The sequence below is a fragment of the Hyla sarda genome, chromosome 5 (assembly GCF_029499605.1).
Source record: "Hyla sarda isolate aHylSar1 chromosome 5, aHylSar1.hap1, whole genome shotgun sequence".
Taxonomy (NCBI): Eukaryota; Metazoa; Chordata; class Amphibia; order Anura; family Hylidae; genus Hyla; species Hyla sarda.
In genome coordinates this window covers 10,003,971-10,019,520 of record NC_079193.1, presented here as the reverse complement: position 1 = coordinate 10,019,520, position 15,550 = coordinate 10,003,971, and the positions used below count along the sequence as shown (strand labels likewise).

Genomic DNA, 15,550 nt, shown 5'->3' with positions numbered 1-15,550 from the left:
GCCCGTCATCCGGCACGGAGCAGAGTTCGCTCCTTGCACTGAATGACTGGAGTTCCGTGTTGGAGATCACGGGAGGGGTCCCAGCATCCTTTGGATAGGGGATAAGATCTTTACGGGCAGAGTACCCCTTTGATCCTAAGTTTCAGATAAGGCTATCCAGTCTTTCCATTTTTTTATCCATAGTCGAAAGAATTTTCGAAGAACAAAAAAAATAAAAAATAAAAAAAAAGAACATTTATTTATTTCTTCTTTAACAACAAAACCCAAATTTGGGAATAAATACCCAAAACAGAATAAAAACCCAATAACGGTTTAAACCATAGAAAACATCAGAACCATAATATATTAACAATACAGAATATACTCCAATACTCCCATAAATTCTACATAATGTAGTACCCCGATTCTGGACCAGATCTGCCATGCCGTTTTTCGGCTTCATACGGTTGGTTATCAGAACCAATTTGGGTAAATCGGGTTTGGGAGTAATAGTTTTGGCCATACTGCTGGAATCTCGTGTGGGTGGTGTGTTGTAAATGCATGTTGTCAGGGTAAGATGGTGGTGGGGGCAATAAGGCTTGTTGGTAGGTCGGAGGCTGGAATCTCGTGCGGGTGGTATGTTGTAAATGCATGTTGTCAGGGTAAGATGGTGGTGATGGTGGGGGCAATAAGGCTTGTTGGTAGGTCGGGGGCTGGAATCTCGTGTGGGTGGTATGTTGTAAATGCATGTTGTCAGGGTAAGATGGTGGTGGTGGGGGCAAAAGGTCTTGTTGGTAGGTTGGGGGCCGGGGAGGGTTTACAATCTCAGCCATGATGGTGAGTACTCTCCCTTTAAATGATAAGACTTGATTTTCTGACATTTTGTCCATAGAGGGCAGCAGAGAGATTAGAAAATTTCTATTGGATTTCTGCATGTCTCCGGACCACTCTCCCCCCACCTGTAGAAGGCAAAGCTCCAAGACGGAGTTCTCCATGATGTCCTTCAAACTTTGGAGTCCATCATGGATGAGGTTAGTGCAAAATTTTAGGTCATTTCTATGACGTTTGCCCCTTTGGTCTAGTTGTGCCAGAATACTTTGTGACACTGTTTGTCTCCCCCGAGCCTCAGAAGGTTGGGATCCTTTATGCGGAGGACCTCCCTCTTGTAGGACGTGCTGTTGTCCTTGTGTGCTGGTTGTTGTTCTGAAGGGAAAACATATGTTTAGTTATTTAAAAATAGATTTCTGGACTCATCGTAAAATCTTTTTGTAATTTACCCCATTGGGGGACACAGAACCATGGCTTTAGGCCAGTAGGCAGAGGAAAATGTTGGCTGTGCGTAGGCATATACCCTTCTGTTCACACAAGGCTAACTGTTTTTTTGCAAAAAGCAAGATGGAGAAATGGCGACAAGGAAGGCAACCCTCCAGAAAAGCATTTGTAGGGAAATGTTACACAAGGATTCAAAGGGGGTGACCCGAAGGTTAAGGTCCAAAAAGTGAGGTTCAAGTCTAAAAAGGGATTCCCAGGAGGAAGGAGGACTCTGGCTGTCCTGATATGGAAGGTCACTGCAAGGAACTTTATAATTTCGGATGGAAGAAGGGAGGACATCTCCAAACTGACAATCCAGCTGAACCTGTAAAGAAGCTGGCATGAGAGTCCTTCCCCCTCTCTGGAGGGGCCCTTACCAAGAGATTGTCCGGGTAAGAGATCACTGTGACTCCGCTAGTGTGGAGAAGTACCAGGACCCAGGTGAAGACCCTCAGAACTGTGGCCAGCCTGAAGGGGAGAGGGACAAATTGGAGATGCCAAGAATCCATCACATCACAAAGCAAAAAAAAAAGCCTAGTGAGTCTGGGCAATAGAAACGTGCAGGAAAGCGTCATGGATGTGGATGGACACAAGTAATGCTCCCAGTTTAAGAGCCGCGATAACCAACCTCAAGGATTCCATTGGAATCTCCAAACGTGAACAAAGTTGGTTAGCTTTATGAGACCCAGAAAGGGTCTGACTGAGCCGTCCTTCTTTGAGACTGTAAAAAGACTGGAATACAACCCCTGGAAATGCTCAAACCAAGAACAGTCATGCCATGTAAAAAACAGGAATAAAAATGGTTTGGTGAAGAAGGAGTCCAGTGGTGAAGAAGGAGTCCAGTGGACACTGGACGAAAAGAATTGAGCTGGGGGAAGAGAGACAAACTCAAATTGTATCCTGAAGAAACCACCTCTCGAACCCATCCATTGTCCACAGTGGCGAGCCAGACATCCTGGGAAGAGGAGACAACCCCCACTCAAGAAGCAGACTTAAGTGGTGCCAAGAGGGTTTGGGCTTAAAGGAAGGACCTCTGGCCTTGGAAAAGAGGTGTCCCACTATTTCATGCTCGTGCCAGGAGGAGCTGCGAAAGTAGCAAAGCTTAGAGGGATTCTGAGGGAGAACTTTGGCCGCTGGATGCCTCAATTATGACCTTGTTTAAGTAGTACCCGAAAAGCCTGCTTACCAAGAAGGAAAGTAGTACAAGGACTTAGTTGTTTTAGTGTCCTATGCCAAGGATTTAAGCCTGATGGAACGCTGGATTACCAAAGAGTTGACGGTTGCACAAACAGTAAAACAGGCAGACTCCAAGGAGGCATCGTAGAGAAACCTGGAGTCTTGAAAAAGTTTGGATGCCAAATCCAGAAGGTCTTGCCCTGGTGAAGCTATTTGGCCCAAGTAGAGCTAATCTTGCTTACCCAGGTGGAAGGAAATTCTGGGCATAGGGCAGAACCAGCAGCCACAAATAGAGACTTAGAGAAAGCATTGAGCTTCATGTCCACCATGTTACTAAGTTACATCAGCAAAGGGAAAGGGGGGTACGCTTAGAAAGTCACAAGCCAGCAGCATCCACCAATGGAGAAACCGCCCACTCAAGGATTAAACCTTTGCGAAAGTGAAACTGACTAGCCATCCAATTTAACCCCTTAACGACGAAGGACGTATATTTACATCCTCCTCCGGCTCCCGCGATATGCCGTGAGGTCACGCAGTGATTCTGCATCATATCGGGTCGGTCCCGGCGGCTATCAACGGCCGGGACCCACGGCTAATACAGGACATCACCGATTGCGGTGATGCCCTGTATTAACCCTTCAGACGCAGCGATCACAGCTGACTGCCGCGTCTGAAGTGAAAGTATCCCGGCTGCTCAGTCGGGCTGTTAGGGACCTCCGCGGTGAAATCGCGGCGTCTCGAACAGCTTACAGGACACCGGGAGGGCCCTTACCTGCCTCCTCGGTGTCCGATCGGCGAATGACTGCTCCGTGCCTGAGATCCAGGCAGAAGCAGTCAAGTGCCGATAACACTGATCACAGGCATGTTAATACACGCCTGTGATCAGGATGAGAGATCAGTGTGTGCAGTGTTATAGGTCCCTATGGGATAATAATGATCAGTATAAGAGATCAGTGTGTGCAGTGTTATAGGTCCCTATGGGATAACAATGATCAGTATAAGAGATCAGTGTGTGCAGTGTTATAGGTCCCTATGGGACCTATAACACTGCAAAAAAAAAAGTGAAAAAAAAGTGTTAACAAAGGTCATTTAACCCCTTCCCTAATAAAACTTTGAATCACCCCCCTTTTCCCATAAAAAAAAAATAAAACAGTGTAAATAAAAATAAACATATGTGGTATCGCCGCATGCATAAATGTCCGAACTATAAAAATATATCGTACACGCAAAAAATGGCGTACGCGCAAAAAATTCCAAAGTCCAAAAAAGCTTATTTTTGGTCACTTTTTATACCATTAAAAAATGAATAAAAAGTGATCAAAAATTCCGATCAAAACAAATGGTACTGATAAAAACTTCAGATCACGGTGCAAAAAATGAGTCCTCATACCGCCCTGTACGTGAAAAAATAAAAAAGTTATAGGGGTCAGAATTATGCCATTTTTAAACGTATAAATTTTGCTGCATGCATTTATGATTTTTTTCAGAAGTGCGACAAAATCAAACCTATATAAGTAGGGGATCATTTTAACCGTATGGACCTACAGAATAATGATAAGGTGTCATTTTTACCGAAATATGCACTGCGTAGAAATGGAAGCCCCCAAAAGTTACAAAATGGTGTTTTTTCTTCGATTTTGTGCCACAATGATTTTTTTTTTCCGTTTTGCTGTGAATTTTTGGGTAAAATGACTGATGTCACTGCAAAGTAGAATATGTGATGCAAAAAATAAGCCATAATATGGATTTTTAGGTGGAAAATTGAAAGGGTTATGATTTTTAAAAGGTAAGGAGGAAAAAACGAAAGTGCAAAAACTGAAAAAACCCCGGTCCTTAAGGGGTTAAGGGGGACATGCGCAGGATGCATTCAGTCTGTGGTGGCTGGAGGAGACATCCCATCGTAATGTGGAGAAAGTCTCGTCCTGGACTTGTAAGGTGTAGTTCTCTGCAAGGATTCCTGACAGCGGCCAGCGCATGCCCTATTCAGCCTCAGAGCTGGAGGGATCCCGCAAACAGCTGGACTGGACATGCAGAGAAGCAGTCTCCCCAGCAGTGGTCCTATTAGGGAATTGGTCATAAGATGGCACAGAAGGTCTTGGCCTTCTATGGTGCCTACCCTCTACTGGAACAACATGAAGGAGTCACCAATGGCCTGAGAGAGGCAGCTAGCCCATTTGGGGGAGGCGGGGCATGAGCGTCCTGGAAAGAGGTTACTACTGCCACGGGACAGGGTTGCCTGGAGGATTCCTCCGAGGAGAAAGATGTGGTGCCAGGAGGCTGGAGGGGATAAGTCTAGGGGCAAGGATGAAGGGGTATATCCCTACTATAACCTAGATGCTGTGATCGCGCTGAGTGCTGTTCAGGAAGGAGTTGTGGTCTGCAGAGAGGAGCACCCTGCGGAGAGAGGTGACCCCAGAGAAAAGCCGGAGCAGATAAACACTAAGAATGGAGAGCCTAGCCACAGATATTTTAGTGGGGAGAGCCTAAAACTCAGGCAGAAAGAGAGAACCTACCATGATGCCAGCCCTTAATGAGGTCAACGAGAGGTGGGGAAAAGATCGGAGGCCATCTTGCAGGCAGAAAAGAAGGATAGTGCGATGGAATGTAGGAAGGCCGGCAAGAGCCAAAGCAAAGTCACTGTGCAAGGCGCTGAGCAGAAGGGAGCTACTTACTGAGAAAGGAATAGTGCAGATTGCCAGGTGAGCAACCAAGCGGACATGGCAGCAGCAGCCACAGGACACACAAAGGACACAAATGAGGTGAAGAAAAGCTCCCAGAGCCCTCTTAAGGCAGGGTGGAGAGGAGAGAGCCACCAACCAATGAGAAGGGTCCAGATTCAGCCCCACACAGAGCAGAAGGACCAACAGCCTAGGGAAGGGAGGGAAAGGGGAGGAGGCACAGAGAAAGGAAGTCCTGGACCATGAGAACACCCAGGGGTAATGGGGGACCCCGGAACAGGAGCTAGGCAACCGAGAGAGGCAATGCACCAGAAGGGGAGGAAATACACACATCTGTACATTCGTGTGCACTGATAGTAGGGTAAGAGCACTCCAACTGTGGAGGCAGTAGTCAGAGGATGGATGACTGGCATCAGGAAATACGGTAAAGGCTAACTGGTTTCCTGGCACCCTCAGGAGTTATTGCGTCTAGTGTGGCAGACCACACCGAGGAACCCCCTGATAACCTGAAAGAAAAGAAATAAAATTAAAATAAAGAAGTGCAAAAGACCTGATAAGCAGTTCATGTCTGCTTCTTACGGACACTATGCTAAAACTGGTTATCCTGATGTGAGGAGGAGAGGAACAGCCTGGAGGTGGAGCCAAAACTTACTTCTGCCTGGTGTCTCTTCCTAGTGGCACAAGCCTATACCAACAGTGCTGTGCCCCCCCCCCCCATGTATTTCTCAAGAAAACTGTTGTGCTTATAAAGTTCAGTGCTTAGTGTAAGCCCCCCTCCCTGCTGTTGCTGTCCATGAAAGGTAGATCAAGGCTTCCTTTCATCTCAGCAGTTGCAGGAATTCAGTGCTTAGTGGATTTCCAACCGGGGTCCCGTCAGGCCCTGCTCGCGGTACCGCGACGCTCCGGCAATTTATTTATTTATTTTTTAAATCTCCCGCCCCGGCCTGCGCGTCTGTGAATCATGGCAGCGCAGGGGGGAAGGGAAGCCTGCGTGCGTATTGCGTGTACATGCGCACTGCCCACACAGCATCGCCTTCCCCCCTGCGGCACCGTGAGTGAGTCACAGGACCATCTTCCCAACCCCCTGCAGAAGGACATGGAAAAACAGCTCAGCTTAATTAAGGTACTGCATCCTCTTCCCTCTGTCACCCCTGTCCACAAACCTTTGTCACCCCTCTGTTACCCCCTTTCACCCTTGTCCACTTTCCTGTCATCTATGTCCACCTTGTCCGCCCGTCACCCATGTTCACCACTCATTCTGACCACCCCCAGTCTACCCCCCCCCATCACCAATGTCCAACCCCCACTATTCACCCCTCTGTCCCTTAGTCACCCCTGTCCACCCCTCTGTTACCACCCTGTCATTCCTGTCCACCCCTCTTTCACCCCCTACGCCCTCCTGTCACCTTAGTACACTCTACTACACCCATGTCACCCAAGTACACTCCTTTACACAACAACACCCGTTACCCATGTACACCCCTCTTTCACCCCCTACGCCCTCCTGTCACCTTAGTACACTCTACTACACCCATGTCACCCAAGTACACTCCTTTACACAACAACACCCGTTACCCATGTACACCCCTCTGTCACCCCCTACGCCCCCCTGTCACCAATGCACAATCTTCTACACCCCTCTGTCACCCATGTACACTCCTCTACACACCTGTCCCCCATTTACACTATTCTACACCCCTGTACACTCCTCTACACACCTGTCCCCCATTTACACTATTCTACACCCCTGTACACTCCTCTACACACCTGTCCCCCATTTACACTATTCTACACCCCTGTACACTCCTCTACACACCTGTCCCCCATTTACACTATTCTACACCCCTGTACACTCCTCTACACACCTGTCCCCCATTTACACTATTCTACACCCCTGTACACTCCTCTACACACCTGTCCCCCATTTACACTATTCTACACCCCTGTACACTCCTCTACACACCTGTCCCCCATTTACACTATTCTACACCCCTGTACACTCCTCTACACACCTGTCCCCCATTTACACTATTCTACACCCCTGTACACTCCTCTACACACCTGTCCCCCATTTACACTATTCTACACCCCTGTACACTCCTCTACACACCTGTCCCCCATTTACACTATTCTACACCCCTGTACACTCCTCTACACACCTGTCCCCCATGTACACTATTCTACACCCCTGTACACTCCTCTACACACCTGTCCCCCATTTACACTATTCTACACCCCTCTGTTACCCTTTACACATAAATGCCCCTGTATTCCTCTTCACTTGTAAAAGGGGAATCTGGAGTCTGATGCAGGAAAAGTGCGGAGCCTAATAGGTTTGTTTTGCAGGTTTAACAGTGAAGAATTGTGGCTGGAAGAAATCGTTATGATGACCTGGAGAAGAGAACGACGCTGATTTTAGAAGACGTCACTTGTGAGTTGCTATATAAAGCAGCACTGCACTGTAATCTACATGCCCACAGATAAATTGATGTTGTGCATTGCGGCTGTTCCCACACCTTCCCCCCCCCCCTTTTTTTTTCTCGTCAAATTTTTTTTCCGGGGGGAAAAAAGGTTGGGAGACTCTGGCTTAGTGTAACACCTTCTTTGCTGTGCCGGTTTCTTTTTGCTCACATAGCACCTTAGTCCACTGTAAATCATCCCCCAGCACAGTGCAATCTGTTCAGTCCAGTGCTATTTACCAGCAATATGTCATAGCATAGCAGAGAAAAGTAAGTCCAGTGATTGGTCAGAGAAGTAAGGGCAGAATACTGACCTACGCATTTTAACACATTTTCTTAAAAATTGGAGCTGGTTCGTGTATTTATAAACAGTCCTTTTGGTGGTTCCATTCTTGCCACACTCTTTTATAAAGCTGTCCCTGACAGACCGCCACATTGTTTGAATTTTTTTTGACTGCAACAAGAACCTTACATTAGCACCCATGTTTTTACATAGAATATATATATTTTTTATTTTAATAAACCCACCAACTTGAAGTTGGACCTTGCTTGAGAGAGCCGCATAATTGGACACCAGAGCCGCTGCCACCTCCTCAATGTTTGTCGTGGCTCTTATCCCACAGCGATGGTCGTTCTCGCACTTGGTTAATCAAATCTTCGTTTTCGAAGTGAGCGGGAAATCTAATTTTTTCAGGCTTTTTTTTTTCTGTGTGCCTTTAAAAAAAAGATAATAAGAAATCTGTCATCAGTATCACCTGTACTAACCTGTAATACAGGCGTGTAGTGCTGTTGACACTGGTCAAAACGACACTTACCTCGTCCCGGTCAGTCGCTGCATTCCGCCGTTATTCTGATTTTTTGTGGGATGCTAATGAGCTGCTTGGGGCATTGTCGGAGCTACACTTACTTCCCCGTGCAGGGTGATATCACTGCTGCTGGGTTGGCGCTCCACCTGGCTTATCAAAATTCTTATTGCCCCTCCCTGCTCGCTCTCTCTCTGACACAGCAGCGCATGCATATTCCTTCCAACCTGCTCTCTCTCTGACACAGCAGCGCATGCATATTCCTTCCAACCTGCTCTCTCTCTGACACAGCAGCGCATGCATATTCCTTCCAACCTGCTCTCTCTGACACAGCAGCGCATGCATATTCCTTCCAACCTGCTCTCTCTCTGACACAGCAGCGCATGCATATTCCCTACTCGCTCTCTCTCTCTCTGACACAGCAGAGCATGCATATTCCCTACTCGCTCTCTCTCTGACACAGCAGCGCATGCATATTCCCTACTCGCCCTCTCTCTCTGACACAGCAGCGCATGCATATGCCCTACTAGCGCTCTCTCTGACACAGCAGCGCATGCATATTCCCTACTCGCTCTCTGACACAGCAGCGCATGCATATTCCCTACTCGCTCTCTCTCACACAGCAGTGCATGCATATTCCCTACTCGCGCTCTCTCTGACACAGCAGCGCATGCATATTCCCGCTTCCCTGCTCGCTCTCTGACACAGCAGCGCATGCATAGTCCCTCCTCCCTGCTCTCTGACACAGCACCGTATGCATATTCCTTCCGACCTGCTCTCTCGCTCTGACACAGCAGCGCATGCATATTCATTCCTCCCTGCTCGCTCTGACACAGCAGCGCATGCATATGCCCTCCTCCCTTCTCACTCTGACACAGCAGTGCATGCATATTCCCTCCTCCCTCTCTCTGACACAGCGGTGCATGCATATTCCCTCCTCCCTGCTCTCTCTCTGACACAGCAGTGCATGCAATTTCCCTCCTCCCTGCGCACTCGCTCTCTGACACAGAGGCGCATTCATATTCCCTCCTCTTTGCTCTCTCTGATACAGCGGCGCATATTCCCTGCTCCTCTCTCTGCTCTCTGACACAGCAGCGCATGCATATCCCCTCCTCTTTGCTCTTTCTCTCTCTGACACAGTAGCGCATGCAATTTCCCTCCTCCCTGCGTGCTCGCTCTCTGACACAGAGGCGCATGCATATTCCCTCCTCTTTGCTCTCTCAGACACAGCGGCGCATATTCCCTGCTCCTCTCTCTGTTCTCTGACACAGCAGCGCATGCATATTCCCTACTCTCTCTCTCTGACACAGCAGCGCATGCATAGTCCCTACTAGCGCTCTCTCTGACACAGCAGCGCATGCATAGTCCCTACTCTCTCTCTGACACAGCAGCGCATGCATATTCCCTACTCGCGCTCTCTCTCTGACACAGCAGCGCTTGCATATTCCCTACTCGCTCTCTCTCTGACACAGCAGCGCATGCATATTCCCTACTCGCTCTCTCTCTCTGACACAGCAGCGCATGCATATTCCCTACACGCTCTCTCTCTCTGACACAGCAGCGCATGCATATTCCCTACTCGCTCTCTCTCTCTCACACACAGCAGCGCATGCATATTCCCTACTCTCTCTGACACAGCAGTGCATGCATATTCCCTACTCGCTCGCTCTCTGACACAGCAGTGCATGCATATTCCCTACTCGCTCTCTCTCTCTGACACAGCAGCGCATGCATATTCCCTACTCGCGCTCTCTCTGACACAGCAGCGCATGCATATTCCCTACTCGCGCTCTCTGACACAGCAGCGCATGCATATTCCCTACTCGCTCTCTCTCTCTGACACAGCAGCGCATGCATATTCCCCACTCGCTCTCTCTCTCACACACACACACACACAGCAGCGCATGCATATTCCCTACTCGCACTCTCTCTGACACAGCAGCGCATGCATATTCCCTACTCGCTCTCTCTGACACAGCAGCACACGCATATTCCCTCTTCCCTGCTCGCTCTCTGACACAGCAGCGCATGCATAGTCCCTCCTCCCTGACACAGCACCGTATGCATATTCCTTCCAACCTGCTCTCTCTCTGACACAGCAGCGCATGCATATTCATTCCTCCCTGCTCGCTCTGACACAGCAGTGCATGCATATTCCCTCCTCCCTCTCTTTGACACAGCGGTGCATGCATTTTCCCTCCTCCCTGCCCCCTCGGACACAGCAGCGCATGCAATTTCCCTCCTCCCTGCGCGCTCGCTCTCTGACACAGAGGCGCATGCATATTCCCTCCTCTTTGCTCTCTCTGACACAGCGGCGCATATTCCCTACTCGCTCTCTCTCTCTGACACAGCAGCGCATGCATATCCCCTCCTCTTTGCTCTTTCTCTCTCTGACACAGCAGCGCATGCAATTTCCCTCCTCCATGCTTGCTCTCTCTCTGACACAGCGACACTGCTGTGTCAGAGAGAGAGAGAGCAGGGAATATGCATGCGCTGTTGTGTCAGAGAGAGAGAGAGAGCAAAGAGGAGGGAATATGCATGCGCTGCTGTGTCAGAGAGAGAGAGCGAGTAGGGAATATGCATGCGCTGCTGTGTCAGAGAGAGAGAGAGAGCAGGGAGGAGGGAATATGCATGTGCTCCTGTGTCAGAGAAAGAGCGAACAGGGAGGAAGGAATATGCATAAGCTGATGTGCCAGAGATAGAGAAAGAGCAGGGGGGAGTGAATATGCATGCACTGCTGTGTCAGAGAGAGAGAGCAGGGAATATGCATGCGCTGCTGTGTCAGAGAGAGAGAGAGCAGGGAATATGCATGCGCTGCTGTGTCAGAGAGAGAGCAGGGAATATGCATGCGCTGCTGTGTCAGAGAGAGAGCAGGGAATATGCATGCGCTGCTGTGTCAGAGAGAGAGCAAGCAGAGAGGGGGAATATGAATATGAGCCGGGTGGAGCGCCGGCCGGCCAGTGGTGATGTCAACGTGCCTAGGGAAGCGAACGGAGCTCTGGCATACCAGTAAAAAAAAAAATGGAATGGAGCAATGGATCGGGACGAGGTAAGTATCATACAAGTTAGTGCAGGTGATACTGATGACAGATTCCCTTTAATTATATTTTTACAAATAGACATTGATTAGTTGGTGACTCCCGATACAGTAAACATCACCATACACTGCCACTGCTGCAGTCACTCTCACTGTAGTCGTCTTTTTACTATTTCAATAGGCAGAAGCAGCTCGCTCGGCCAATCATTGTGCGCAGTCTTGCTCCGCCTTAGTGACCGGCTAAACAAGCTGCTTGTGCTGTAACAATTGGTTTTTAAGCAGGAAGAAGAGGTGATGGGGAACGGAAGACCCCGGACCGGGACATATTAGGAACCAGGTAGGGGGGCAAAAAGTTTATTTAACACACTCTTAGACATTTATACAAATATTTTTGTGGCCAAAAATCCCTAATAATAAAGTATTTGAGTACAATGCCCCCTTCTGTTTCCAAGAGTAAATTTAGGCACGATTTGGATGCCACAGAATCCTATCATTTCTTACCGCAACAACATTTCTACAGGTTTTCCTGTGGGATGTTTTTTGTGGACGACATCGAGCACATTCTGATGTCTGAAAATGAAGAAATTTAATAAGTTACGGTCATGGCAAAAAAAAAAAAAAATAATTAAAATAAAAAAATAAATTAAAAATTTTTTTTTTTTGGGGGGGGGGGGGGGGGGGGAAATAATACAGAGTGATTCAAAACGATAGCCTATGGGATTCCGCACTCCCAATCACACTTCAGAATTTCCTCTTGCGGAATTCTGCCTCAAATTAAAGCCCATAGACTGCTATGGGATTCCGCAAGCGGAAATTCTGCTGTGTAAATAGACCCTAACAGAAATCTATTAACATAAGGAGCCGCGCTGTGTATCCAAGTCTTATCTATACACTACAAAGTGATAATCACTTGTGTTTCTGTAACTACAGGACAATCTTTCTTCACCATCCATTTTGAATCGCCCTGTGTATATACATACTTGACTGGCGGACCGCTCATTGGGCGAGCGCTCTTGTGTCTCTTCCGGGTCAGGACTAGATGGACAGGATAGAACAGAGCAGGCACAGGGGAAACTAAACTGTGCACAAATATATGACATGTATAGTGGTGCTTAAAGGGGTACTCCACTGGAAAACATTTTCTTTTAAATCAACTGGGGCCAGAAAGTTAAACAGATTTGTAAATCACTTCTATTTAAAAAAAATCTTAATCCTTCCAGTACTTCTCTGCTGCTGTATGTTCCAGAGGAAGTTCTTTTCTTTTTGAATTTTCTGTCTGTCTGACCACAGTGCTCTCTGCTGACACCTCTGTCCATGTCAGGAACTGTCCAGAGCAAGAGAGGTTTGCTATGGGGAGTTGCTCCTGCTCTGGACAGTTCCTGACATGGACAGAGGTGTCAGCAGAGAGCACTGTGGTCAGACAGAAAAGAAATAAAAAAAAGAAAAGAACTTCAGCTGCTGTATGCTCCACAGAAAGTTATTTTCTTTTTTAATGTATTTTCTGTCTGACCACAGTGCTCTCTGCTGACACCTCTGTCCATGTCAGGAACTGTCCAGAGCAGGAGAGGTTTGCTATGGGGATTTGTTCCTACTCTGGACAGTTCCTAAAATGGACAGAGGTGTCAGCAGAGAGCACTGGGGTCAGACAGAAAAGAAATTCAAAAAGAAAAGAACTGTGGAGCATACAGCAGCTGATAAGTACTGGAAGGTTTAAGATGTTAAAATAGAAGTAATTTACAAATCTGTTTAACTTTCTGGAGCCAATAAAAAAAAATGTTTTCTAGAGGAGTACCCCTTTAAAAGTTTGTAAACCTTTTAGAATTTGATGTATTTCTGCATAAATTTGACCTCAAACTACATCAAGTCCTAAAAGTACATACAGAGAAATAAACATCAAAGCCAAAAATATGCTGTTCACTGTTTGGGATACATAATGTTATATTTTAACCCCTTCAGGACGGAGCCCATTTTGGCCTTAAGGACCGGAGCGTTTTTTGCACATCTGACCACTGTCACTTTAATCATTAATAACTCTGATGCTTTTAGTTATCATTCTGATTCCGAGATTGTTTTTTCGTGACATATTCTACTTTAACATAGTGGTAAATTTTTGTCGATACTTGCATCCTTTCTTGGTGAAAAATCCGTAAATTTGATGAAAAATTTGAAAATTTAGCATTTTTCTAACTTTGAAGCTCTCTGCTTGTAAGGAAAATGGATATTACGAATACATTTTTGGTTCACATATACAATATGTCTACTTTATGTTTGCATCATAAAATTGACAGGTTTTTACTTTTGGAAGACACCAGAGGGCTTCAACGGTCAGCAGCAATTTTCCGATTTTTCACAAAATTTTCAAACTCAGTATTTTTCAGGGACCAGTTCAGGTTTGAAGTGGATTTGAAGGGTCTTCATATTAGAAATACCCCATAAATGACCCCATTATAAAAACTACACCCCCCAAAGTATTCAAAATGACATTCAGTAAGTGTATTAACCCTTTAGGTGTTTCACAGGAATAGCAGCAAAGTGAAGGAGAAAATTCACAATCTTCATTTTTTACACTCACATGTTCTTGTAGACCCAATTTTTTAATTTTTACAAGGGGTAAAAGGACAAAATTTTTACTTGTATTTGTAGCCCAATTTCTCTCGAGTAAGCACATACCTCATATGTCTATGTAAAGTGTTCGGCGGGCGCAGTAGAGGGCTCAGAAGGGAAGGAGCGACAAGGGGATTTTGGAGAGTACGTTTTTCTGAAATGATTTTTGGGGGGCAGGTTACCTTTAGGAAGCCCTTATGGTGCCAGAACAGCAAAAAAAAAACACATGGCATACCATTTTGGAAACTAGACCCCTCGGGGAATGTAACATGGGATAAAGTGAACCTTAATACCCCACAGGTGTTTCACGACTTTTGCAAATGTAAAAAAAAAAAAAAATTTTTTACCTAAAATGCTTGTTTTCCCAAAATTTTTTTATTTTTAAAAAGGGTAATAGCAGAAAATACCCCTAAAAATTTGAAGCCCAATTTCTCCCGATTCAGAAAACACCCCATAGGGGGGTGAAAAGTGCTCTGCTGGTGCACTACAGGTCTCGGAAGAGAAGGAGTCACATTTGGCTTTTTGAACGCAAATTTTTCTCTGGGGGCATGCCGCATTTAGGAAGCCCCTATGGTGCCAGGATAGCGAAAATAACCCCACATGGCATACCATTTTGGAAACTAGACCCCTCGGGGAACGTAACAAGGGGTTAAGTGAACCTTTATACCCCACAGGTGTTTGACGACTTTTGCATATGTAAAAAAAAAAATTTTTTTTTTACCTAAAATGCTTGTTTTCCCAAAAATTTTACATTTTTTAAAAGGGTAAAAGCAGAAAATACCCCCCAAAATTTGTAACACAATTTCTCCCGAGTACGGCGATACCCCATATGTGGCCCTAAACTGTTGCCTTGAAATACGACAGGGCTCCAAAGTGAGAGCGCCATGCGCATTTGAGGCCTAAATTAGGGATTGCATAGGGGTGGACATAGGGGTATTCTACGCCAGTGATTCCCAAACAGGGTGCCTCCAGCTGTTGCAAAACTCCCAGCATGCCTGGACAGTCAACGGCTGTCCGACAATACTGGGAGTTGTTTTGCAACAGCTGGAGGCTCCGTTCTGGAAACAGTGGCGTCCCAGACGTTTTTCATTTTTATTGGGGAGGGGAGGGGGGCTGTGTAGGGGTATGTGTATATGTAGTGTTTTTTACTTTTTATTTTATTTTTTGTGTTAGTGTAGTGTAGTGTTTTTAGGGTACAGTCGCACAGGCGGGGGTTCACAGTAGTTTCTCGCTGGCAATTTGAGCTGCAGCAGAAAGTTTGTGGCAGCTCAAATTTGCAGCCCGATACTTACTGTAATCCTCCGCCCATGTGAGTGTACCCTGTACGTTCACATTGGGGGGGACATCCAGCTGTTGCATAACTACAACTCCCAGCATGCCCGTTGGCTGTCGGTGACTGCTGAGAGTTGCAGTTTTGCAACAACTGTAGGCACACTGGTTATGTATCACTGAGTTTGTGACCTAACTCAGTGTTTCACAACCAGTGTGCCTCCAGCTGTTGCA

At 46.7% G+C, this 15,550-nt stretch overlaps 1 protein-coding gene across 1 annotated transcript; it reads right to left on the bottom strand.

Moving 5' to 3' along the window:
- Positions 1–383: 383 nt before the first annotated feature.
- On the bottom strand, positions 384–8,048 carry LOC130273132 (uncharacterized). The gene is made up of 2 exons (XM_056519435.1): positions 7,918–8,048; positions 384–1,182 (listed from the first exon to the last, which is right to left on the bottom strand). The coding sequence occupies exons 1-2, from the start codon at positions 8,037–8,039 to the stop codon at positions 384–386; spliced, it is 921 nt and encodes a 306-aa protein (XP_056375410.1). The 5' UTR covers positions 8,040–8,048.
- Positions 8,049–15,550: the final 7,502 nt, after the last annotated feature.